This window comes from Strix aluco, chromosome 1 (assembly GCF_031877795.1).
Source record: "Strix aluco isolate bStrAlu1 chromosome 1, bStrAlu1.hap1, whole genome shotgun sequence".
Classification (NCBI taxonomy): Eukaryota; Metazoa; Chordata; class Aves; order Strigiformes; family Strigidae; genus Strix; species Strix aluco.
This window is the reverse complement of record NC_133931.1, coordinates 154,073,864-154,099,430: the sequence shown is the minus strand read 5'-3', so window position 1 is coordinate 154,099,430 and position 25,567 is coordinate 154,073,864. Positions and strand designations below refer to the sequence as shown.

The 25,567-nt window shown below is 37.4% G+C and overlaps 1 protein-coding gene across 3 annotated transcripts in view; it reads right to left on the bottom strand.

Moving 5' to 3' along the window:
* The window catches only part of AVL9 (AVL9 cell migration associated), a 44,173-nt gene that overhangs the window by 8,455 nt on the left and 10,151 nt on the right, over window positions 1-25,567 (bottom strand). For all 3 annotated transcript variants that reach the window (XR_012625282.1, XR_012625283.1, XM_074841093.1), the window contains exons 2-13: window positions 19,264-19,384; window positions 16,969-17,054; window positions 15,151-15,222; window positions 14,301-14,390; window positions 13,862-13,928; window positions 13,154-13,194; window positions 12,000-12,038; window positions 7,344-7,413; window positions 6,128-6,675; window positions 3,120-3,254; window positions 2,087-2,306; window positions 592-709 (exon numbers count right to left, since the gene is read on the bottom strand). Coding sequence is in view for 1 of the 3 variants with exons in the window: in XM_074841093.1 (XP_074697194.1) it covers window positions 592-709; window positions 2,087-2,306; window positions 3,120-3,254; window positions 6,128-6,675; window positions 7,344-7,413; window positions 12,000-12,038; window positions 13,154-13,194; window positions 13,862-13,928; window positions 14,301-14,390; window positions 15,151-15,222; window positions 16,969-17,054; window positions 19,264-19,384 (1,607 nt within the window). In the remaining 2 variants the exon portion in view is untranslated. The remainder of the gene's footprint in view (window positions 1-591; window positions 710-2,086; window positions 2,307-3,119; window positions 3,255-6,127; window positions 6,676-7,343; window positions 7,414-11,999; window positions 12,039-13,153; window positions 13,195-13,861; window positions 13,929-14,300; window positions 14,391-15,150; window positions 15,223-16,968; window positions 17,055-19,263; window positions 19,385-25,567) is intronic.

Here is a 25,567-nt window from a genome sequence, read left to right as displayed (position 1 = left end):
TGTAGCTCTAAAGAAAAACCTTCTTGAGACTACAGCAGCTGACAAAGCAAAAGCAAACAAAACTCCCTGCAGTACAGTAATAACCCATGCTAAACAAAACACACGCATAGCCAACAATGTTACCAAGCCTGCCATCATCTAATCTTTGAGTGAAAAAACACATAAAACTATCCAAAGCACAGAAGATGCAATATAAAATAGCCAGCTCTCCCTGATCCCCATCAGTGACAACCCTGGACACAGCTATTCCCTAGACACCTGGAAGCAATTAATAAAAAGCAGAACCATCTGAGGACAATTCCTGAGGAACGACAAACTTTCTATAGCTGGGGACAGCCAACAATCAACTTGAACAAGTTTCACTTCTCCTGACTCTGGATACAATTTTCTTCATAAAACTATTGCCCAGAATTAGAGTAAGGTATTGAAGAACAGACGGTTTCCATAGTTACAGAATAGGGCCCCAAAGTTTCACCCTCAGGGCTTTACAGCAGGAGCAATGTGGGAACACTGTAATCGTACCGAACAGCTGCCTGACTACACGTACTAGGAGCAATCCATGTTAAATGCTAAAAAAAGAAGTTTCCTTACCTAGAATTTACCTCTGCAAGAGCTGGATGCTTGTTGCTATTCCATACTCTGTAGTTGTGGGTATTTTTCCAGGCTGCTACAAAAGCTGTTCCAAAGTCTGACAAAGTCTTTTCGTTGTCTGATAAAGATGAGAATTTGCACCAATTCATTAGAGACATAATAAAAGATAAATTACCTTTTTTTGGAAATAAAAGTTAAAATTTTCCAGGCTCTTATCAAATCAACGACAATTAAACCTCTAGTACTAAGAACTGGGCACTTCAAAAATGTTTTATTATTTTTAAAGTGTCCCAAATATACAATGCCAGAACAAGCATCAAAAAAAAAAAGCTTGAAAAAATACTTTTCTTATTTTGAATTCATTTATAGAGTTCTAAGTAAAGAGCTCAGCTGGAAAAAAGAAAAAGTCATCCAAACATAGGCCTCTTGACTTATTCTCTGGGCAAAGACAGGAAAGGGGAGAGAATGGCCACACAGCAACTAAGAACAAAAACATCATTTGCATTGGTCTTGGTCAGATACACTGGGCTTTTCTGTACTATGTTATTACTCATTCAAATTTAGTAAACCCCAAACCCACTATAAAACTGTGGTATGAACTACTGTGGAATAAACTTATCATAACAACATCCCCTTTAAAACACTGAGGAGTACAGGAAATCATTTTAGAGCCACCCAGTGAAGTAGTATGAGTTTCCAGAAAAACCTGACATTTCATATCACCCAGGCTGATATCAACTTAAAATATTAATCTTATGAACTTCCAGACATTAAAATCAAGTTCTCAATCCCATGTTTTCTCACAAATACCACAGAACAACATCTGAATTAGTTAACTGATGTGAATAGAGAATAATCATGATGAGAATGAAGTTAACAGGGTCAGTGCTGGGCAAACCAAACGTTTTTCACAAACAAAACACTGATTCTTTTAGTTATATTCATGCACAAAAGGTTGGAACATAGAGAATTCCCTCTGAGTTAAGACAAAAAATGGTGAGCTCCAGAAAACACAGGCTTATAAATCCTCTAGATGACACTTTTCACTTATGTGAATGCCTACTTAAGACCATGGCAGGAAGGGAAAAAGAGATGGAACAGCCTAGTAGAACTTCCTGAAGACAGCCACTTAACTTCATGTCTCCTTGAATCCAATTAGTTCCCCCAAATTAACTTCAGGTTGCAATAGAGTCTGTAAGACACCCAAGTTTGTAAAAGTCTCATCACATATGGCCTTTCAGGTACTTCTACTTCTGAGGAAAGCTTAATTACATCAAGGAGAAGGAGACAGTCAAAGAAGAAAGTGTCTGTGTGAAGAATTAGTAATAAGGTTGTCAAGGAATAACAAGGATAGCCAAGGACAAACAAAAAAAGCAGCCTAAATAAAGTGTTAGACAGAGGGAGATCTAATGATAGGCCATGCATTTAATGCAATAGAACAAATGCTTATTACACCCACTCTCATCCCAGTCCCTAGACAAGGTATCTGTTCTACCTGGTTGCAGCACAGCAGCAAGCAGTGCATGAAGATAAGCACTGAACTGAGCCCTGATCCACTCATCTCCTCCTTCCCATCCCGTGCCATCAAGGAAAACATCATCTCTGTTCTCAGTTACATGCTTCACCAAGTAGTCTGCAAATCTTAGGTCAGCAGTTGTTGGGTTCAGGATCTTACGGAGTTCTGGATCATGGATTTGTACATGAGCATCTTCTATCTGTTTGAAATAATTTCAGGGGTAGACATTTATAAAACTGCTTATCTATACACTACTATATATTGCTACCTAAATCTAAACACACAGTCCCCCAAAATATCAAGGAGAAACAAATGGCCAAAAAAATAATGAATTAACCATTCTCAGAAAGTCAGATACTGCTCTGATATAACCAGAATCTGATCATCTTACTGGCTCATAGTAAAAGCTGCTTATTTGATGGGATTTTGCAGGGGATATCTAGTGCTTACACTTATTTTCCTAGAGGCTCTTTGATTATCACTTCAATTTATTAAGTTGGTTACCTGTATGTAGCTATCTTATGTCACCAGATGCTGATTATATAGTTGTATCTATTTCCTAGTACTGACACAGCATTTTCTTAGATTTTTTTTTTAAACCTCTTGATTAAATCAGAAGGAAGTCAATAGCAATGTGTTTTGTTACCCAACTGTATCTGTTTCTCAGCTTATTTTTGAAGACCTTATTAGAAAATCATGTAAAAAGTCCATGACATGAAAAGTAAAATTACACCAGCAACAAAATAAAAATTCAAGTAGTGCCCTGCAAATTCAAATATTGCATATAAGAATATACAGGAAAACATGTATTAGTTTTGCACAGTTTATCTAATCCCATCCTAAGAAATTATACAAATTTAATAAGCTTCTGCATTTAAGAATTTTTTTCATAGGGAAATAATTCAAAATTTGGGCATGAAAGTAAAACTTTAAAGCTGTATTTAAAATGCAAGCTCTGCTTCCCCCTCCCCCCCTGCTCCAGTTCAGTAAGTTCAAATGCAGAGATTCATACTTCCACAATTGCATCACTCAGATGTTTCTGCTGACGGAACAGTATATTGGTGGCTCCCGCAACAAAGCCGCGGACTGTTACATCTGACAGGAGGTGATGCTGCTGCAGTGCCATGTATGGCAAACAAAGGTACCCCTAAAGTAACAGAGATAGTTAGAAGATTAACATAAGGCCAAAAAAAAAAAAAAGAGTCTATATTCAGAGATTTTCCTAATAAAAGCCAGCACATTCCACCCAAAACGAACCTTGGTTATTACCGTTTCAGACACAATTATCTATAGTTGTGCTACATTACAACTGCAAAGCAAAGCAACCAGATTCCACATGAATTAAGCTTTTCAAGAGGTTGTGTTGCCTTTCAGTCTCAGGACCGAAACTGCAATACAATGCAAAGGACAGGAATCAAATGTGTTTATAAGGCAACAGAATAAGCAGTATAAAACAGGAGTGAGGTCTCAGGTCAGCTCAGAGACAAGAAGTCAACGGAGATAAAGATTCATCTCTCTAAATGCATACCCTGATGTCTTCTGATAGTCCTGAGGCACATAATGCAGTAGAGCTACAGACTGCTATCCATATTTTGTAGGTGGAGGTTTCCAGGCTCCAGAAATACTAATCAATTTTTGCTAAGCATACTTGTGCCCCATTTAGGAAAGAGCAGGACAGAAAGCAATACACTGTGCTTTTTAGCCACTCCATGCTTGTAAATTAATCTAGTATCCCACATTCCAATTAAAAAAAAAACCCAAACAACACAGCATTTTGAAAAAAGGCTTTGGGGTAAGTCATCGAGAGATCATTTAGAAATGGCTGTAGGTATTGTAATTTTCTTTTTAAGTATAGGATCAACACACCCCTGAAGTCTAATACTGAAGTCTAACCACAGCTGTTCAATTGCATGCAGCACCAAGCAATTTATTCACTAGTAGAAACCCAGGAGGGCTAACTGCACACTGGACAGAAACAAAGCGCACACACACTTTATCACACAGTCCATGGTAATTAGAAACATATGGAAGAAAGGAGCACAACTACTTCCTTTTGTTATATTAGACACAGGGATGGCTTTCCAGATGACAAGCACTCAGCAGTTGAAAACAAACAGCCTGTGTCAAAGGGACAACGGTGCTTTGAGAGGAATCACCAACCTAAAATGGAAAATTTTCAAAAAATATGGCTTAAGAAGCTGGCAAAGGAATGTTTAATTACTGTATACTCAAGTAGTAAAGTCGTGGAAATCCTTCACTACTTAAAGTATCAAGTGTCAGTTCGCAAATTCACATTTGCCTAAGTATAACAACTTTTATTTCCATGAAAGTGTTCCATTCTTCTTAAAAAGAGTGAAAGTGAAATGAGTATTAGGATCTTACAGAACTGGTACTAAAGAAACAAGTATCACAACCTATTTCCCCTTATGCTTAGGTGTACTTGGGTAATGTATTCTGCCATCTGGCAAAAGCTCCCCCCATTCAAGTTTGTCATATTTATTAGTCTTTCCACGGCATGGCATAAAACAACCCTGAGATGAGAGCTCTAAAAGAGATTTAGACTTTCCAGTAAGTGGTTAAACTATAACTTCAAATCACATTTTTCTGATAACTTAGAGATGTAAAGCCTTTTCTGCTTTAATTACATTGGACGAACTCAAATGAAAAGTGCCTTTGTGGAACAGAAGATAAACATGTAGAAACCGTCAGCTTCCTTAAAATTGTTTACTTTTCCATTTTATGAGCTTACCAGCAATCTAAGTTTGCACTTGTAGGCCCCCTTATCAATTATTTTCTTCTTGCTTTCAATCTGGTATTTTCAATAGAACTAGGCTAAATACAATTTACAGGCTATTCTTTTCATTAGAGACCATAAGGACAACCACCAGACTGCAGATCCTTGTTGAAAAAGCATTTCTAACAATGACATGAGGCAATACAGGGCAATGACATTTGAGCTGCTCACCTGGGCCCACATAGCACACCATTTCCAATAAAAGTTACTGTGAGAAACTCAAACACAATCAACAAATACAATGTTCTGCAAGGAAATGCAAATAAGCACCTCCAAAGGGAAAAACACCACTTTGAACCTCATCAGCTTGAGGAAATAGATCTGAATCTTCTACTTTCTGGGCAAAAGTTCATCTAAACTTATTACATTAAAAACAAAACAAAAGTATTATATGAACTCTTTTACTGACAAAAGAATCTTTAAAAGGGACATTTTCCCTGTTTTTTATGGGAAACCAGCCCTAGTAAATGTATTGCTTGTTATCTGACAACACCTATCAGAGTCCTTAGAAAGACTCTGGAATACCTGGAGTTCAGTTAGGCACCAGCACAAGCTTAAAATTCAGCAGCTCAGCACCATGCACAGGGAGAGAGCCAGAGACAACCAGGAAGAGTTATTTCACCCAGGAAGGGTGAAATTATATATTTTTTTTATAAATATATATGAAGTATTTATATATTATATATATTTATATTTTTGTGTGTATATATACACACACATTTATACACACAGTTTGTGCTAATATACACATTTATAAATATATACATATAAAAATTAAAAGAGGAAAACATAGGCTTAGGTGTCAGCTTAGATATAGCTTTCAGAATCTTAGTTTAGATTAAGGTATCTAAACACTTCTTAAGTACTCTGATCTTGCCCCATATAGGTTAGATCAACAATTCTTCAGAGGAAAAGAAAACAGTAGTTACTGATACATATCATTTGTTAACCACAGTGGGGCTGCAGGTTACCATCACGCTGAATTGCAAATAGTATTTAATTATACACATGAAAGAAAAGTCGAATGCATGTGTGTGTGCACACAGCGCCCTCAGACACGCACTCATGCTTTCCACCTGCCTAGGAACAGTCACTTGCCAGAGACTGTACTTACGTGTTCTGTAGTACCCTACTGTCCATGTGGAGTTGGCTAACCAAAATTATTAGCCACTTTTGAAAAACAGATGTCTTTATGAGTTACCAGGTATCATGAACAACATGCTTACCTTTGTAAAAATAGCCAATGGCATACCATACTGGTCCTCTTCCAACCCAGATATTAGTCCTGGAACAAACACCATGTGTCCTGTATTTGCTTGGGGCTGTACAGTGATTGGAAGGCTTTCTGAGCTCACGCCTTTGCTTGGAAGATCTTCAGCCTGTTCTGATGCCGTATTTTCACGTTCTCCTTCTTTCAAATTAGAGTCCTCCAAAATGCTAGGATCTAAGGTCTCCCAGTCACTTTCAGAGGACGCTGGAGAAGCGCGGGAAGGAACTTTCAAGCGCTGCACAGCACCATTGGAGGACTGAGATCCATTATAAGTCTTCTCTGACTGGGAGAAAGGTGTGTTTGCTTTTAGACCTTCCAGTGAATGGTTTCCTGCCATATTCCTGCCTCCCTTTCCCCTTCCTGAGTTTGTATTTGAAGTATCAGCAGCAGACACAGAAACATAGTCATCTACCCGTGCTGTATTTTCCTGCAGGCCAGCATCCTCTGATATGCTCGCTCTTGGTCTGTACTGTGAGCAGTCAGTAAGACCATGTTCAATCATACCTGGAAAGTGATAGCACGCATGAATATCAGCATCTCAATAGAAATTTAAGTGACTTCTTTGTTAAAGAAAATGAACAAAGTGCTCTTATGTGCATAGTGGAAATCACATATTTTAAAACGCTACTTGGAGGTGTGTGGGGGTGTGTGTGGGTGTGTTAAAGAAACCAAAACAAACAAAACCAACCAAAAATCAAAGCCCGTACTTTTTCTCCTAAAGAATCTGTCCCAACTTTTTTTGCTTTGAAAAGCCTGGTTAGAAGCTAAGAATTAGCAAGGTTAGGGGTTGTGGTTTTGTTGGTTGGTTTGTTTCTTCCTTCTTTTTTTGAAGAGTGCATGTAGAAGGAAGAGAGAGGTTTGTATTTTTATTTTTTAAGGAACTTGACAGGAATGCGTGACTTATTCAGGTTCCCATCTATGTTACCCACAGGCAATACAGAAGATCCAGTGGCTCCAATTAAATACAAGAAATAATAACCCATAGAGTGCAAGTAGTAAGTATTAGGAGATGTGTACATAGTACACAGATATGTATACAAGCCACCTATTTTTCAGGTAACATACTAACATAACTCTACTGTTACATAAGTTGTTTTCCAAATAAAACAGTACAGCCCGTCTCAGTTATCACCAGAAAGCATATAAAAACAAGTCCAAACTTCTCTTCTTACCAGGAAAGAGTGACAGGACAGTCATCAGAGCTCCCACCAATCTATTTACTGGAGAAATATAAAACAGCACCTAGGGGTGGAAGGGAGGGAGGTGGGGGAAAGACAGCATGCGAAAGAGGAAAGGGGAATTAGGGAAGAAAGAATGAGAAAAATAAAATTACACTTAAGCATGACTAAGATAGACAGAACACATGCAAACTATTCAAGGCATTGCTTTTTATGTTATTTTAGAAAGTCTGCTTACCAACAAAAGATCTTATAACAGTTCAAAGTAAATAAATATAGCTATTATATCCTTATATTTTGTATTTGTAATATATATATTTTATATACATACACATGTAATATATACTTGTCAATCATTCAGATTTTTCTGTCAGTCATTCAAAATTTTTTCCCAAATTGATCCAGTTACTGAATGACTGACAGAAAAAAGTTGTTCCTGGCATGCTGCATAAATTCTTGTTCATTTGTAGTACATTAAAATCTCTGTTATAAATCAAAGAGGCCAAATAATCTCACATTCCAGAATTCTGAGAAAAATCTATGCAAAAACATCTCTAAGAAAATATATTAAAGATATGCAGATAAATGAAAAACAGGATAAATGCAGCATGCATTTATTATAGGTATTTTTCTATGATTGAAAAAAAGACCTTTTGGAAACATAAAACATGACTGATACTAACTTTGGTAAAGCACTTAAGGCACAACATGAAAAAACAGAAACTTCTTATTTAAAGCAGAGAGACTGGGATGAGTAAATTCATCAGGAATTCAAAAGGGGGGTGGTCAAAGACTAGCAATGAAAGAGAAACACAAGGCAGGCTGAATATTACTACTGGCATTCCTCCAAGACAGGCCTTCAGGTGGGAGGAAAGAAAAAAAAAATATATCAAAAAAAACCCAAACCAAGAAAACCCCACAGAAGTCAGCTTGTTTAACAATGCCATTTTTACATCCTGAAGCAGCACAGCACTAGTAAAAAATGAGCGTTACAAGGAATCAACAATGCAAAGGAATACAGAATGATCTAACATGACAACTTTGCAGGCCAGGTTAATAATTATATAATTAAAAGTGCAAGTTTGCGGACTTAGACTTGATAAAAGACTTTTGCTGTAAGCTAAAGACACATTAGAAGCGACGAATAGTAACTCATGTTCCACTCGTATTTGCAAGTCTACAAGCTCGTGAATTGATGGAGCCAAGAGAAAGACCTATGCAGTCCTAATACCTACCAAATGATGTTTAACAGTACCTCAGCTAGAAATAGGCTTTGTATATTATCTTGTACAATTTTTCTTTATTCTATGTTCGAGATCGGTGAATTCAAATTGCAACAGCCACAGAAAAAGCATGATGAGGAGAACAAGCAGCTCATCTGAGCAAAAAATTTCAGCTGACTGCAATGGGAATAAAAAAAGTCTAACTTCTTTTAAGATGCTGCTCTATAACGCGTGAATGAAAGATGCATGATATAATGGCAGTGAACTACAACAGAAACCCTGCGATACCCCTACAGGTTTAGATTCTCAGATACCATGTATTCCTAGCCAAACTTATTTTTAAGCCTACAGAAATAATTAAGTCTATAACGTACCATCTTGTTTTCAGGAAATCTATTTCAGTCCAGGTTTTTGTTTGGGCATACCGCTTACTTAAGTCGAGTACTATTCTATATTTGTTCTATCGAGTCCCTTTGCCATCTTTCCATCTATATGGGTGCACACTTCCTTACCCTTCCCAACCCCATTACATGGCTTACAACATTTACATCAGCAAACTGGGTGGTCCTTGCAGCAGAAAGTCCAATGATCACCATCTGGAAGTAGTCTTCCAGCCTAATAACAGCTGAGAGGTGAAAAAATAAAATCCTTTAGCCTGTGGAAAGGCATCAACCAAATTGCTATGGATTAAAGGAAATCTATCTGTGGCATTTTCAGCTCAAGGAAAATTGGCATTACTCGTGGCTTCTTGCGTATTATATTTAAGGTCTTGGAACATACAGATTCCCACAGTTATTCTGGAACCTTAACATCTGCCAGACAACAGGCAGTGCCAGGAAACCAAAACGCTTCTTTTTGAAATTACAAGTGTTGTCTTCCTGTCGAAGCTTAGGGAAAAACAAAAACAAAGCAACCTGAAGGTTTATTCAATAAGCATCCAATTATTTTCAAAATAATTTCATATGTTTTGAGTCATATGAACATGCTTAGGAAACCCTTCCTCTCCCCTCTTCCTGTTCATTTACCCCCTTATGGTTTGAGCAGCTTCAGAAAAGAATCGTAGCTCAGTATTTAGTTTATGTATGTCCAAATGTTGAACTGACCTGATGAAATGCTATCATAATTTTTTAAACAGATCAGTAGAAATACTTCACAAAATCTTAACTGGAAAATATTATTTCTGCTTATGGGTTTAAAAAACCCAATCACCGTAGACTTTCAGAATGTATTAAGTTACTTTTTGGAAAAAAAACTTGCACATCGAGTCTTGATTACATACATTTCTACATGTGTACTCCTACTATGTTATATTTTCTCAAGCATACCTTTTGCATACTCTTTAATATAGCAGTCTTTAGTATATGGCTTTTTAATGCAGAAACTGCATTTATTCTCATCAATAAATACTTGGAACTGTCAAGGTATATCTAACTTACAGAATTAAGTGACAAGTGCAAAAGCTCTGGAGAAGCGGCTACTTCTATTTTTAAAAGCCATATTTACTGCTTCGCAAAAGATACTTAGGCCTTGGATATAGACTTTAAAAAAAAAACCCACACAACTGTTTCAGTATCTTACAGATTAAGTCCTACTGACTTTCCAGTTGCAGTTAACAGGAAATTCTAATGTTCCTTCTCAGCACTCTGAAGAAACTGGGTTTTAACACAGCAGGTTCACTGAAGAAAAAGTGACATTTGGGAAACTGAAACAAAACTTTAAACAAAAATTTTTAAAAAGCAAAACAAAAAAAAAAATCCCAGCATAAATGTGTCTGGGAGCTGACACACAGTAATTTCACTGAAAGTTCTTTTCCAGGGTATTAATATACACACAGAAGAAAGCAAATGTATCTACTTTTTCACATCTGCTTGTACCTTTTGTATATTCCACTTAAATTACTAAAATAGCACTGCTTCTGAGGCAGTAAAACAACCCAAAGAAAACACTGAGCCTAGAATTCAACAGTTTTTACCAATTTCTAATCTGAGTTCAGGCTGACCTAACAGATACAGCTCTCTACATTGTCTCCTGCAGGTGAGGTACCAGCATCTCCTATTGGTTCCTTCACACAGGTACCTATTTGCATTATCACAGAATCATATAGGTTGGAAAGGACCTTGAAGATCATCTAGTCCAACCGTTAACCTAGCATTGGCAGTTTCCAACTCCACCATATCCCTCAGCGCTATGTCGACCCAACTCTTAAACACCTCCAGGGATGGGGACTCCACCACCTCCCTGGGCAGCCCATTCCAACGCCCAACAACCCCTTCTGGAAAGAAATACTTCCTAATAGCCAGTCTAAACCTCCCCTGGCCCAATTTGAGGCCATTCCCTCTTGTCTTATCACTCATTACTTGGTTAAAGAGACTCATCCCCAGCTCTCTGCAACCTCCTTTCAGGTAGTTGTAGAGGGCGATAAGGTCTCCCCTCAGCCTCCTCCTCTCCAGACTAAACACCCCCAGTTCCCTCAGCCACTCCTCGTACGACATGTGCTCCAGACCCTGCATCAGCTTTGTTGCCCTTCTTTGGACACACTCGAGTCATTCAATGTCCTTTTTGTAGTGAGGGGCCCAAAACTGAACACAGGAATCGAGGTGCAGCCTCACCAGTGCCAAGTACAGGGGTAAGATCCCTTCCCTGTCCCTGCTGGCCACGCTATTTCTGATACAGGCCAGGATGCCATTGGCCTTCTTGGCCACCTGGGCACACTGCTGGCTCCTGTTCAGCCGGCTGTCAATCAACACCCCCAGGTCCCTCTCTGGCTGGCAGCTCTCCAGCCACTCCTCCCCAAGCCTGTAGCGCTGCTGGGGGTTGTTGTGGCCCAAGTGCAGCACCCGGCATTTGGCCTTATTGAAACTCCTACAGTTGGCCTCAGCCCATCGCTCCAGCCTGTCCAGACCTCTCTGCAGAGCCTCCCTACCCTCGAGCCGATCAACACTTCCACCCAACTTGGTGTCATCTGCAAACTTACTGAGGGTGCACTCGATCCCCTCGTCTAGGTCATCAATACAGATGTTAAACAGGAGTGGCCCCAAAACCGAGCCCTGGGGGACACCACTCGTGACCGGCCGCCAACTGGATTTAACTCCATTCACCACAACTCTCTGTATATCCTCTATTATTTTTTTATAACATGTTAAGTTTCTCCCCTCACATGTACTCACATTTTACTTACTCTGGCTGGGGTAGCTATTAATAAGGGGGAGTGTGGACAGAAGCAGAGGCAAATTTATACATCAACACACAGCAGGTACTTTCAACATAATTTCCCAATTTATATATGGATGCGAAGTTATTGATATGACTTCAGATACTTTTATTTTACTTTGTTGTTCACTAGTATATTCTACATAAACTTCATATAAAAAAAATTTTAAAGTTGCATTTCTATTTCAATTACCTGCCTCAGCCTACAAAACGTTACCTTTTTCTCTAGAAGAATCAATTTAAAAAGGATCAAGACCTGAAAAAACACAAAAAGGAAAAACATTGTGAGTGAAGCAGTGCCATTTATCAAAAATATCATTCGAGCATAATCTCTTATTCAAGATTTCATGTTAATCACTGCATAATTGTCAAATGATCAAATACATTTGGCCAGTGAAAACCAGTGTTCCAATACCCTTTCTCCACCTGAGCGCTCATTTTAAAACAGCATTTGAGATGCACAAAGAAAAACCTGAATAAGAATTGTGTAATTTGAATCATACAAAGCTTATCAGAAAGAATATGTTGTGTAATTTCAGAATTTTAAAACGCAGTAAACTGCATAAACCTAAAAGAGTTCCTCCACAGAAATACAGAAAATAATTCAGCAAGATACCAAGAACAGCATTCATCTCACCTAATTTTAGACATCTACAGATGAGGCATCTAGATCAGAAGTGGCTGTCCAGACTCTCTACACTCAAAGACTGTACACAGACACTTCTGGGGCATAACTGGCAGACATCTGAAGTTAAACAAAAATGAGTTCTACCCCAAAAATCTACTGAGCAGGTACAAATACACCATGAAATCCAGATTCTCAAATTTGTTTCCTTGATGCCTCTCAGTTAATAAAAGATTACAAATGTCATTTGTACCTTAGCCATAGGATACACACTCAATTTCAATAGCCATCAGGAAAAAGAAGGAGAGGTGCAAGTCCCCTCAGGCTCTATGATGGCAGAAGCTGCAAAAATTAAAACATACAGGGAAAAATGCTCCAAGTTGTGTCTGCACGGTCTTTAGCAATATTGTTCTATCACGTTCATCTGACAAGAAGCAGAAAACAGAAACAAAACCACAACCGAGATACCACCTGCACTCTGGACTAAAGAAATGTCACACAAACCTAGAAATCTCCAGGGAATCTAGCAGACAGAGGAAGTTCTCAGTCTGGAACTTACCTTCACTGAAGTTATGCAGGTGGAAGGGGAAGGGAAATCAGGAGGCTGTAACCAGAACTACTTAGGAAATAGTCTTCTTACTCTTAGCTCAGGTATGTCTAGACATATTTATTTTTCAGTTCCTCACAAACCATTTTACTCCACGAAGTAAGTGCTGTACTTCATATATTTAGCAAAGAATGCCTACCTTGTGTCTGAAGTGAAGAACAAGATCCCGAGGAGACAGACCTGAGATACCAAAAAAGAGAGCAATTATTACAGTTTAATAGCCAGTGAAGATACTAACTTACTACTTCTCACCATTTTTCAGGTGGAGGGGGACACCCATTATGTGTTCTATGTGAACCTGGTTATTTCAACAGCAGAACTCATATCAAATTCTGTCTTTTGGGCAGGAGCAAGAGTTAAATCTACAGTGAAGACAACAACATGAATAGTCATGCTCTGAGTTACTCCTGGTGGCTGCCACACAGCATTATGGAAACACTGCAGTAAATACTACACTGTGCATTCAGAAAACACAAGGAAGAGTCAGAATCAGATGGGAAATATCCCAAATAACAGCTAGATTGATTGCTTGAGCACCCCATACCATCAAAGAGTTCCATCTAAAAATTAAGAAGGTACTGTTTTTCAAAAGCAGCCAAGCAGACTGTTAGGTCAAGAGGTAACATAGCTTTCAACCTACAACTAACTCCTATTATGAAAGCAACACTGTATTTATTTGACATTTATTTAAATCCAATAATAGAGAAATGCATAACAGAATACTGTGCAGGCACACAGACCTCTGGTGCTTTATCTGTTAATGCATATAAACAAATTAGCTCAGGAAGGGAACGCATTGATTAGCGTTAACATTATCTCTACTGCTTGTACAAGAAAAGTCACTTACCAAGATAAACTTGTGACCCTTCTAGCAAAGTACTGCCCAAGGAACTATTCATATGATCATAAAGTTCCTGTAAAAGTTAGAACAAAGGCAAAAAAACCCCATAAGCTGTTAATGGCACACAGTCACACAATCCAGAATAAATAAAATCCACTTATTCAAGCATTTCAATGTCTTATTCTAGAAAGAAAGTAAAATTTTACTAATGGAGTCAATGGAGATACAGGCTGACAATCACGCTCATTCTTGTATTTCATTACAAATCAGAAAGTTGACCCTCTGTCAGGTTAGGGTAGATCATTTAATTCACATTAAGTTATTACAACAGCTGCGTAACTGAATGACCTATGCAAATGGAGTATTTGAGCACTAATTAAAAGCCCTGAAGTCTGTAGCCATACACTGAAAGCTTCGTTCCATGTGGCTGTTACTTAAAAGTTACCTTTAGAATTGAAATTTGTGAGAAGTCTTTTTCTTCAAAATACGCGTGTGTAATGAGTTGCAGCTTTGCCTGAAGTAACCCATACAAAGGCTTGGAAGAAAAACAAACACAAAAGCAAGTGAAGAAAACTTTTTAGTCACTCATTTTGAATTTTAATCTTCTCCTATTCTTATCTTGCTATATAGACACATTATTACACACACAATTCATGGAGGAGCAGTCCCTAGTTGCTAACTCGCAGCACCTTTCTCCTGTGCTCAATTTAAATGGTAAATGATAGTTCTATTTTCTTGCCATTTGCCATCACATCATAGCATACCATCACTGAATATCTTTCTGGAAAAGTACTTTCCTGCTTTAACACTGCTTGTGCAGCTCTAGCAATAGTTCTGTCTTCAACTAAGTCAGAAAGAATTTCTGTTCCCTGCCTGGTGACCAGTAGCTTTTGCTAAATAGGTAGAAATAAATGTTTCTTCACAGACTATGCTGTATGTGCGACTATCTTAAAACCTCTTTCACAGTTGTCAATAGCCACTCTCTCCAGTTATAATGGCCAAACCCCTCAATCCTACTACATGAAATAAAGTTAGTAGTACTTAAAGTATAATCAAAAGTGCAAATAGATCTCCTGGTCCCTGACAACAGGCAGACACTTTTACGATTACTCTTACAAGGAGATACTAATTCAAGGCAGCTCACTAAAATGCCACAGCCTTCCAATTCAATTTTGTTACCCTCTGCAACGATTTAAAGAGAGATGTTTGAAGCCGAAAGTTCCAGAAAAGAATATGGAAAACAAATAATTTTTAATATGTTATCTGAAAGCGTTTTGGGAGTTAAAAATTCTTACCAGCTGACAGAGAACACAAACACTTTTCTGTACTGTTTCTCGGGTGATGTCTGCTTGCCGTACTTTTAATGCCTAAGAAATAAAAGTATTACAGTATTTTTACCCACACACAATTTCAAAAAGAATTCTTTCACAGGTTTAGTTGTGACATACCACCCGCCCTATTTAAACAAAAAATCCTAAGACTGACTGCCTTCAGTGGTGGAACATCCAAACCATGCCACAGTATGCCCTTACCTAGTAAAAATGGTCATAACACTGATATGTCAGAGTTGTGTTCTCATCTCACTGTGCACAGCAAAGATCCAAAACCAGCTGTGATGACATGCAGAGGACTGTTTAAAAGACACTAGCATGGGAAAAAGGAAATAGCCCTGGAAAAGGCAATGGCATTTTAACTCAGGGTAATGTAACAGAAGAGAAGTCACAACACATCACTCATTCTTCTCTAACGTTATCTGTGAAAAAGGACCAGGTTGAAAAATCTCTGCCCAGAAATTGTTTGATCAAGGATTTTCTTTGAGCCACTGATAAAATAAAGGAGGTACCATCTGCAGAATCAACCACACACTCAGCCAGACCAAATGGTCCCAGCACTTAACAGCACCTAGAAAGGGTGGGGGCAGAAATACAGCTAAGCGATTCACTTAATTGTACAAAACAGCAAGTGTGCAGACTGCAGCCCACACATCAAAAAAGACAGATGGAAAGAATACTAGAGCTGTCATATGAAACACATTGTTTTATATTCTACTTGTTCCAAAGAGTTCATTTCAAACATCTATTTTTCTTCTTAATTGGTTACTAAAAAACATAAACTGGAATCAAGAGCACAACACATACAAGTTATTGCATAGTTAAATAGAGCAAGACACTAAATCACAGAATACAGTGAAGACTGGCTGCAAAGATACCGACTGAGCTAAAAGTCAACATGAATTTAGTTCAAAAGAAACGGAATTAGAATCTGCGTGTGTAAAATTTCTCCTATAGCATAAACAGGAACTTGAAATACAACCAAGACAAGATTAACTCTAAAACAGAGTACGTAATTTACATCTTCTGAATACAAGACTCATTTAAAATTCAAACCCACGGGGCATTCCAGATTATTGGCATTTCACCGGAAAAGGGAGTAATGTTTAAAGAAATTTGTAGTAGCTTCTCAATTCTAAGTGCATGGATCACACTACCATTACTACTTTTGAAATATGGGCAGATTCTAGTAGATCAAGTACATCATTTCCTCAGTGTGATCAGGTGAACACTGTAGCTCTCATCAATTTTTCAGCTTTACTGATAAAAGTTCAGTATTGGTAAGCAGCTACAATGAATGGGAATATTCTGGTCTTCTCTGCAAGAGTACTTTTGGCAAAGGAAGTAGATGAAGAGAAACATCCCTACACTTGTACGGTCAGATCCCAGGAAATATTCTAAAATTCTTCATGATCACACACTGGAGAAATTTCAACTTTTTCCACCTAAGAGGCCTACTTCCTAGAAACATGACTTGGCCACCGGACAGACTGGCAGCTTCATTTTGCTACTTGGTGCTGATGCCTGGATTAGCTTTCAAGAACCAAAACATATTTTTCAATTGCCTTGAACATTTCAAAAGATCATAATATGCCTGCTGACATAAGGGAAAGAAATAGTTCTCAAGTTCTGTAGATACCTACTATGCACATTTTCATAGATTTTTAATGTAAGTTGATCACGAAGATTGACTGTTGGTGTAATGCAAGCCACTGAATTTTAGGGCAGTTAATGCATCAGGCCCATTATTTCATTAATATAATTCAGAACTTGGAAAGTTACCTTTGCTTCAATCTGCCTGTAGCAAGAGACGCCATATACTGTGGTTTGATCCCCACATCTTGGTGGCAAATGGAAAAACACAGTATCTATGAAAAAGAAAAGACTGTTTCTTAAGTCACGAACAAGAGTTCGGTATTTTTATTTTCAGCATCACATACTTATAAAAGGTTTACTGCTGAAAATACCAGCACATACATATTCTGAGACTTTAAAAAAATAAAGAAATAAAAAGTCATCTATGCCTGCACCAAAATTAGTTTCCAAACTGTAAGATCCTTTGTAGAAGAACCTCCATCTGTGCTAATATGGATGTTCTGACAACAGCTTCATGTTTAGCCTGCCCAAGCTCCTATAAGCCCACTGACACATTCTCAGAAGCAGCTACTGACAGCAGAGAAACACCACTGAAACCTACAGGCAAGCTGCTTTCCCAATTCAGTATGGAGGAGCAAAGACAAGGCACGATGAGGCAAGGTGTACAGCTGGAGTGTGATGCCATTAAGGTGGTAAATGCAATGAAGGCAGGGGGAGAAAAAAAAAAACAAACCAAACCCAAAACCACCAAGGAGGACATACACAGTTGAAAGAGAGTAGCTGCTACCACTGCCAAGGTAGATGCAACATCCACGCAACAGTGCCACTATGCTAACAATAAGGATTTGTGAATCCTAGTCTCACACAAAATAATTACCATCTCAGTGTGACATGAAAGAAAAAAACTCTATAAAATATGACAAGAGAAAGGCTTTTATGGCTTGAGTTATACACACACATGCTTGCTACTACTGTAAAAAAGTTGTTAAATCCTAAGTAAAGGACAAGGCATTATGACTGACTTTCAAAACATGCGTGAAATCTGTTTTGAAACCAACTATTAGTTTGTTTGCTTCATAGTAACAAAACGAACAGAAGAGACAATCCCATATGCATTAGGTCCAGCAGAAAGAGGGACAGTTTCTACCGAAGCTTGAACAAGTTTAGTTATATTATGGAGATCACCTAGGGTTTCAGAAAGCCTTTAAGACTACTTCCTGTACCAAGTCATTCTCTTTGCATAAATACAACTACCAGTGGGAATTAAAACTCAAAAAATAGATACCTAATAAAGTTAGAGTAAATGTAACATAGCTATTTGAAATATATTTGCCTGTTTCAAGTTCACATGTGCTCTTACCTACAAAACACAAGGATATATATCCGTTTTGTTGCCAAGTCTTTTTTTTTTTCTTACCAAAAAGTACACATTGATAATCTTTTAGTGCAGCAACAAAAATGCTCAAAGTGGAGCATTAACTGGGATGGAACAAGTAAGTGCAGCTGCCTACGATTTTCCTAGCTTTGAATGTAGCCTACTTCTCATTATGTATTTAACAACACAGAAATTGAACAAAAATAATGACCCAGAGCAGAGTCAGAGACACTCTTATTACTGCTAGGGAAGGGATTATTTTGATATGACTTCCTTTGCTTCCAAATGAGGTCTCTGGAAGCTGGAGAATTAGGAAGCTAAGTATATCAAGCTAAAAAAAACCCCCAACTTATTAAAAGTAGTATTACAGGGTTTGTGTGATTTTGCTGTTTTCAGTGACTTCCTTGTTCACTGCTCTGAAGAAAAAAAGATGAAAAAACTGAAGATTCATATAAAAGTCATGGCAATGAACTTAACTGCTGTCAAATAAACACAAAAGTACTAAACAAATACTAAACAAAAAAAAAACCCGCAGTGAACTTGCTGGTTACTGCATGGCAAAGGGATCACTATCTTCATTCTGCTGTCAAATACACCAAAGCTCCTGTTCCTGTCCTCTACATTTACTGGTTTTCAAAATATGTCACTCTACAGACACTGAATGACTTGTAGGTCATTTTAAGAATCTCTAGATTAGTGGAGGAAAAAAAAAAAATCATAACGACTACACACATTACAAAGATGAATTTCAGAATTTCATTTTTCCCTTACCTCAAAACTGGATTAGGTTTTACTCAAGAGTTTATTCCCCTTTCAAAGAACTTCTGAGAAAGCCGGTAGCCTTGTTTTGTGCTAGGACTACCCACAGGTGATATGTAACCCTTAAGCTTTAATTGATATCTGATTTCCTGATGTAGGAGGTACACCTTTATGATCTACTTTAAACTCTGAAGCAACATACCATTGGCCAATGTATTTTGCAGCTTAAACAAGAAGTACAGGAAGTCTCATAGTGGAAAAAATTGTTGATCAGCTGTTCAGATATCAGGATTTTTCTTTAGGTTGCAGTAGAAGTAGTACATACAGCTTCCTCTCTGGTTTCTTACCTTCCTGATAGTTGTGAGCGCCATCTGGTAAGGCGAGAAACGGCAAATATTTCCATTCCTCCGGTAAACTGTGGCTGTCATGTCCTTCTCCAGGCTTTAGGGGAGGATAAGAAAATTCAACCTACACAAACCAACAAAAACAGAGGGGAGGCAAAGAGAGAATACACTACTATTACCAAACAAGCAAGCCTCTGTGATTCAGCGCAGCACCTTTTCTTTAGCAATGGTACAAACCAAAGTTTTTCTTCCTACTAGCATTCCTTGTCTCTTCCTCCAAAGCACCCACACACTGACTCATATGTGGTCTAACTGACAGGCCCTGGGCAGATTTGGCTTTTACAGTGCTTCCACCCAGCCTAGTGCCTTTTTCTCAAGTGAAATACAAAACAGATCTTCAAGCAGAAAACACCACCGAGCAGCTGAATTCCAACTCCCCGGCATGCACATAGCCACCAGCACATTGCTGCACCTGCAGTGTCAGCAGGGGTCATTGCTGGGGCACACACATCCTGAAATCAGATTTGGCTTCTCAGCCCCTCAAGTGCTCATGACTAGGTAACACACTAAACACATGCAAGCCTCTATTTTACCCTACCGGATGTTGAATAATCTCAAAAACCATACTAACAGCAAAATACTGCTTTTAAATATTTTTATGTCCTTGACTGCAATGTGTTCTACACATTGGCCTAAAGGGCCTCCTTTTCCTTTCTCCAGGAAATCCTGTTTTTCAATTTTGCCTTTCAATTTCACCTTTCATTTATTTACCATTTACTCTTTTTCCTAGAAATAAGGACAACCTTTCTATTCCTTGCACCATACTACATGTCTACCACAGATGCTCATAACCAGCATCTTCACAGTACTATCCTTTCATCTTCTTTTCCTGTGGAGACCCCTCTGGGTTTCCAGCTACTTTCACCAACTCGTTTTTTCCAGATTTTCATTTCTTAAATTACTGAACAAAATCTAAACACAAATTTATCAGTAAAAGAAACTGGTCAAAGATACCGCAACTTCTCTTGAAGGACATTTAGTTACAAACTAGTGAGCTGTAAAATGTATACATGGAAATTTTACCTGTATGTATACATGGAAAATAAAAAAGCATGACAAAGGAAGGATATAGAAAATCTTAACATTTGATGGATGATAAAATAAAAATACTGTAAAGGATGAGAGTACTGAAGAAGAAATGGGAAATAAATCAAGAAAAGTGAAATTCTTCACCTTAACACATGGTGTCACTCTTTCTGTAACTGTTGCCAACTTGGAAAAAAACACAAAGGAGAAGAAAACGCCACAAGAAATCAGCCTTGCTACCTGCTGTATCAATTACAAGTTTTCTTACTCCCCACATTATAAAAGAGATCTTGAAAATACACACAAAAAAAATCCGGTGAATGACCAAAGTCCTGAGCTAAAGGTAAGTAACCCACAAAGAATAATTAAACAAGAGGGTGGGAAGATATACAATAGAAAAATGATCAATTTTGGCAGGAAAAGGAGGAGGAAATACAGACCTTGACTTGTAGTTAGTTATCAAGAATCCATACAACCTTTTAAACAAAATATCCATTAAGCAAAACAGAAGAGCATCTGATTTCCAAAGGAGAGACAAACACTGGAATTAGCATCCATACAAGGAGCAGAGAAACTGCCTGTCATTTAGTACACAAATAAATCCTGATAATTCTCTGCTATATTTTTCAAACCACAGACTATAAGAAAATCAAAAGGTTAGAAGCTTCATGTAAATGTCTGCCATACAGAAGAGGATTATATCATACAATTTAACACTGTCCAGATTCAAACTGGCTGGCTGAAAACTATGTTTACAGAATTATTACTGGATTCTTGCAGGAGGAATAACCTTAGCAATAAACAAAGCACAGTTCTTAAGTTTTAAAACATAAATAGTCAAGGAGCATGTACACTATTATCTTGAATCAGGTATTTCATTTCACTGCACAGCCAATAGAGAGGAATTCAGATTCATTCTCTGCAGGAGCTTTTTTCCATTGAATACAGAGGAAACTCCGGCTCCCTTAAGATTTCAATGAATACCTTCAAAGCCTCATTTCTGACAAAGGAAATACTGTAAGTAAGGATCTAATGCATCATTGCTTCCAAGCACTTACAGAATTACATTTGTATTTTGCATTCCAACCAAAATAATGAATTAGAAGACATATTTAAAGGAAAGAAAGATAGTACAATTCAAGCTACATGAAAAACATGCATTCACTAAGGAATACTCCTTTTTAAAGTCCGGAATAAAGCTGAGAGATCTGGCTCCTTTGTTCTTTTGACAGCGTGAAATTTGCCAAAGAACTACGTTGTTTTAGCTCACAACATGCTATCAACATCTCAACTGCTATCAGACACTCCCAGCAACAGGGATTTCTGCAGGCTCTGACTGCTCCAAATTCAACAAACTGAACAGGCATTAGTGACACTGATGATAACCTTGTTTTGTATCAGTCTGCTTCTTTCAAAAATATATGTTCTAATATAGAGATTTCTGTATGCATGTGTGTGTGTGTGTGTGTGTAAGTGAGAGAAGATCAGAAAACTCAGATAAAGCAGAATTAAGATTGCTTAAGTGGCCCTAAATAATCTATTTTACAGATGTACTTTATGATAGACCTGATTTACATTATGACATACTATTCCTTCCCCTCCCCAAGAGGATCCATGTAAGAAGTACCCTGGTTTCTAATGAGGAATCACATTTGTGTAGTTTAATAGGTCACTGCTTGTAGAAATACCACCTCGTATTGTGGAGGCTGAAAGGGTGGAAGTAACAAAGAAGCAGGAAAAAGGACAATCCAACAGCAAGGACAGCATGCAATGGCCTGGGGAACTTCCTTCCACCCCTCCTCTGACTTAAGAGTTCTCAGGGATTTGATTTCAAAGAATTAAGTCAAACTTTTTTGAAATAAGTCACTGCAGGTTTGCAAGTAGTCATGTCAGCTGACTACATGTCAAAAAGCAAGATCTCCAAGCCAGTTTTCCTAAGCAGTCAGAGAAAACAGACACCTGCAGAGGATGATTCATCTGATCTGTTTCTTTCCACTGTCTCTGAAGAGAGCTAGCTCAGACTTCTAACTTGCAGATGAGTGAATTAATGCAGATGAAACTCACCCTAACCGTTCCTCATCTTTTAGACATTCTGCTTGATTTCTACAGCTCAATTTGCAGACTTGCATCAATTGCAGTCAGGAATCCTTTGCATAGAAAAAACATTATTTCAAAACCAAAGTATTATAAGAACATTGAGTAGCCTAAAAAAAAAATAAAACCGCCAAAACCCCACAGTTCTTGAAAATCTTGAAACTGAGCAGTGCACATGTACAAAAGTGGTAATAATGGGGTAGAGAGAATCTCACTTCTATCACTTCTGTGTTTTTGAATAACGAGCCTCAGTGTAATTCTTCTCTCAGCCTGTGTGTGCAAACTGTACAGTACAGTATTCCTAGGCAACTTCAAAAAAAGTTATTTTTTCTCATCTTGCACTTTAAACCCAAGACCAACCATGACAGGGGGATGGGATGTGACTATAGAAGACACCTGTCTCACAGCTCTTTTTCTCCTTCCTCACAGAAAGAAAGAGAAGCTCATTTTTTATTTAAATACAGTGGATTTTTATGTAAATCCATACATATATGCATATGCATGCATAAATATGCACTTCAATTTCCCTGTTTGTCATTAATACATATATGCATTACAAAAAATGCCTGCAAATATGAAAAATAAAGTCTTTTAATAAAGCTCAGTAATCAACAGGAACAAAGAAGTACATACAAGTTTTCAGGGCTGACTGCCACAGCAGATTTTACAGTTTTTTGACTCTTCCAAGTAAATTAAAAGAAGACTCCTCAACAAAATGAAATTCAAATTCAAAGCTGAACTCCTCAGAGACTTCAGAATAAACTACATAAAACATGAACTAGAATTTCCACTCATTTCTTACTCTTCCAAGCATCGGGGATCTTCATTACAGCTGGAAATATTGATTATGCCTGTCAAGAGGTTTTGATGTCAATGCTTTCTGCCTGTTCAGACTGTCCTACTCTGTAAGCAGATAGCTCTTGATGGATTTCAGAACTAAAATCAATACAGAATATTGTGTTTTGATTTAGTGGAGAAATAAATAACTGTGCTCTTCAGAACACAAAATATTTCAACTCTTGTGGATTACCAAGTAAATAAAATTTAAAAAAACCTTCCTAAAGTGAAGTATAACTGAACTTCTAGAACTAACATTTTTGATTTTCTGTAATTCTGCTGCATTAACTAACTTTTTATATGCAGTTTGTATTGAATCTAGCAGTTGGGATGCAGAACACCTACTGATACACTGTCTTATCTTGTCTGTGGAATGAAAAAAAAAGTCCAGGCAATCTTCTTTGGTTCCTTGTCTTTAAAGGGACTTCCTAGCCAGAATAAATTTACTAGACATTCATTAACTCACAGTAAGAAAAGATGAGTGCAGGCAAGGAAAAATTTATGTCGATTCCTACATTTAGGAACCAAGATGATAGTTTTTCTTTAAAAAAACGCATTGATATTGTCTTCTACTAAATTACAAATACATAATCAGAAGTTTAAAAAGGCCATTGATAAACAGAGGAATTTCCAAAATATATGTGCATGTCCACCTAAACAATCACACTCAAACATTAGACAGGTAGTTGACATTAATTTTTGGTGACCTTTATATCCAGCTAAGGTTTGCCTTATCTGTGAAGTGTTAAGTGTTAGCAATCACAGTAAGAGCAAGATCCTCAGTGAACACTAAGCAGTGATAATTTAAAATGTGCTGACAAGTCAGTATAAACTCCCCATCCTCCCCACTCCATCTACTATCACATGTTTGAACTGCTCCACTTACCCCTCTTCCTCAGCACAGTCACAATATAAGCTCTTCTCTTTAATATGGGTATTTTGGAAGATTTCTCTTCAGACTAGAAATGAAAAAAATCTGGACCAGAGTAAGTTTTTCCATTGGTTCAATGGAGAGAGGATTTAATCTCAAATCTCTAAAAAAAAAAAACCTGAAATATTTAGAATGACAGTATTATGTTAGAGACAAGGATGCTTTCAGTAAGTTGCAGAATCCAATTTACAGAAAGCAAACCCATTCCATTCTCTGAAAAACTGCTTTGATGATCTCTCCCATTGCTTGTACTGTACAAATAGGTAGAATAACTGCTTCAAATGAAGAAAAGGAGATCAGCAAAACACACTCATTACATTCCTATTTAGAAGAACTTTTCCCGTCATAAATCCTTTCAACGCATTTCATTTTGAGGATACCAACTCTTCCTCCCTCATTTAAGAAAGAAAAACAGAAAGATGTTGAGTATTGAGTATAATGCTAAGCAGCAGTGACTAAAAATACCTGACAGATTAAAATTACACCTAAAACTTGATCCCTCATTTCAAATAAGTCAGTATTTGTTCTTCACTCAAAGTAGGGATTTTTAAAAGAAGTTTTCTTGATATATTAGTCCTAGCATAGCCAGATCCAGAGAAGACCAGCACACCAATGATTTTATCTGAACCACTGTAACAACTGCAGCATGCAACCAAATGAAAATCTAAGAACACTGTTAGTCTTTCAGCACTGAAAATGATTTATTAATTAAAAATCACAATTTAATCAGATTTAAATGACAAACTTTACCACTGTTGTATGACAGAACTAACAGATCAGGATCTACAAGTTGAGCCCATCCATATAACAATAATGCCTGTACAGTAATATAATGACCTCTAATAAATTTTTAAATATCCATTACATATTTATATAAATGTGTAATAAGTATAATACATGTGCATATTTATAAAAATATGTATATGTAGAATAAGTCTGTATCACACATTTATATAAATATATTTAAAAATCCATTACCTACACACAGAGTAACAGCAAAAGAAATCCATGTATTACAAAGAGGTAGGGCATCGTCATTTCTTTCCTTTTAGTTCCTGAAACTGGAACTTCCTCACGTTCCTGTATCACTAAAGCTATAGGGCAGACACAAAAGTTAAGACACCACTTGTATTGCTATAGATGCACAATATAACCATTCAAGTTTGCTTCAAAAACTCTGACTAGGTTAGTAAGGTTTTGACTCTTAGGAGCTTAAAAGATACAAAAACCTGAAACACTGAAACCTTTGTATTTGTTTTCAAAGCATGTTAGTATGCATTTTGGACATCTTCCAACTACTTAATACTTTATTTTTATAGTCATACAGTTCAAATCAGACATAAATCCTGTGCTTTTGAA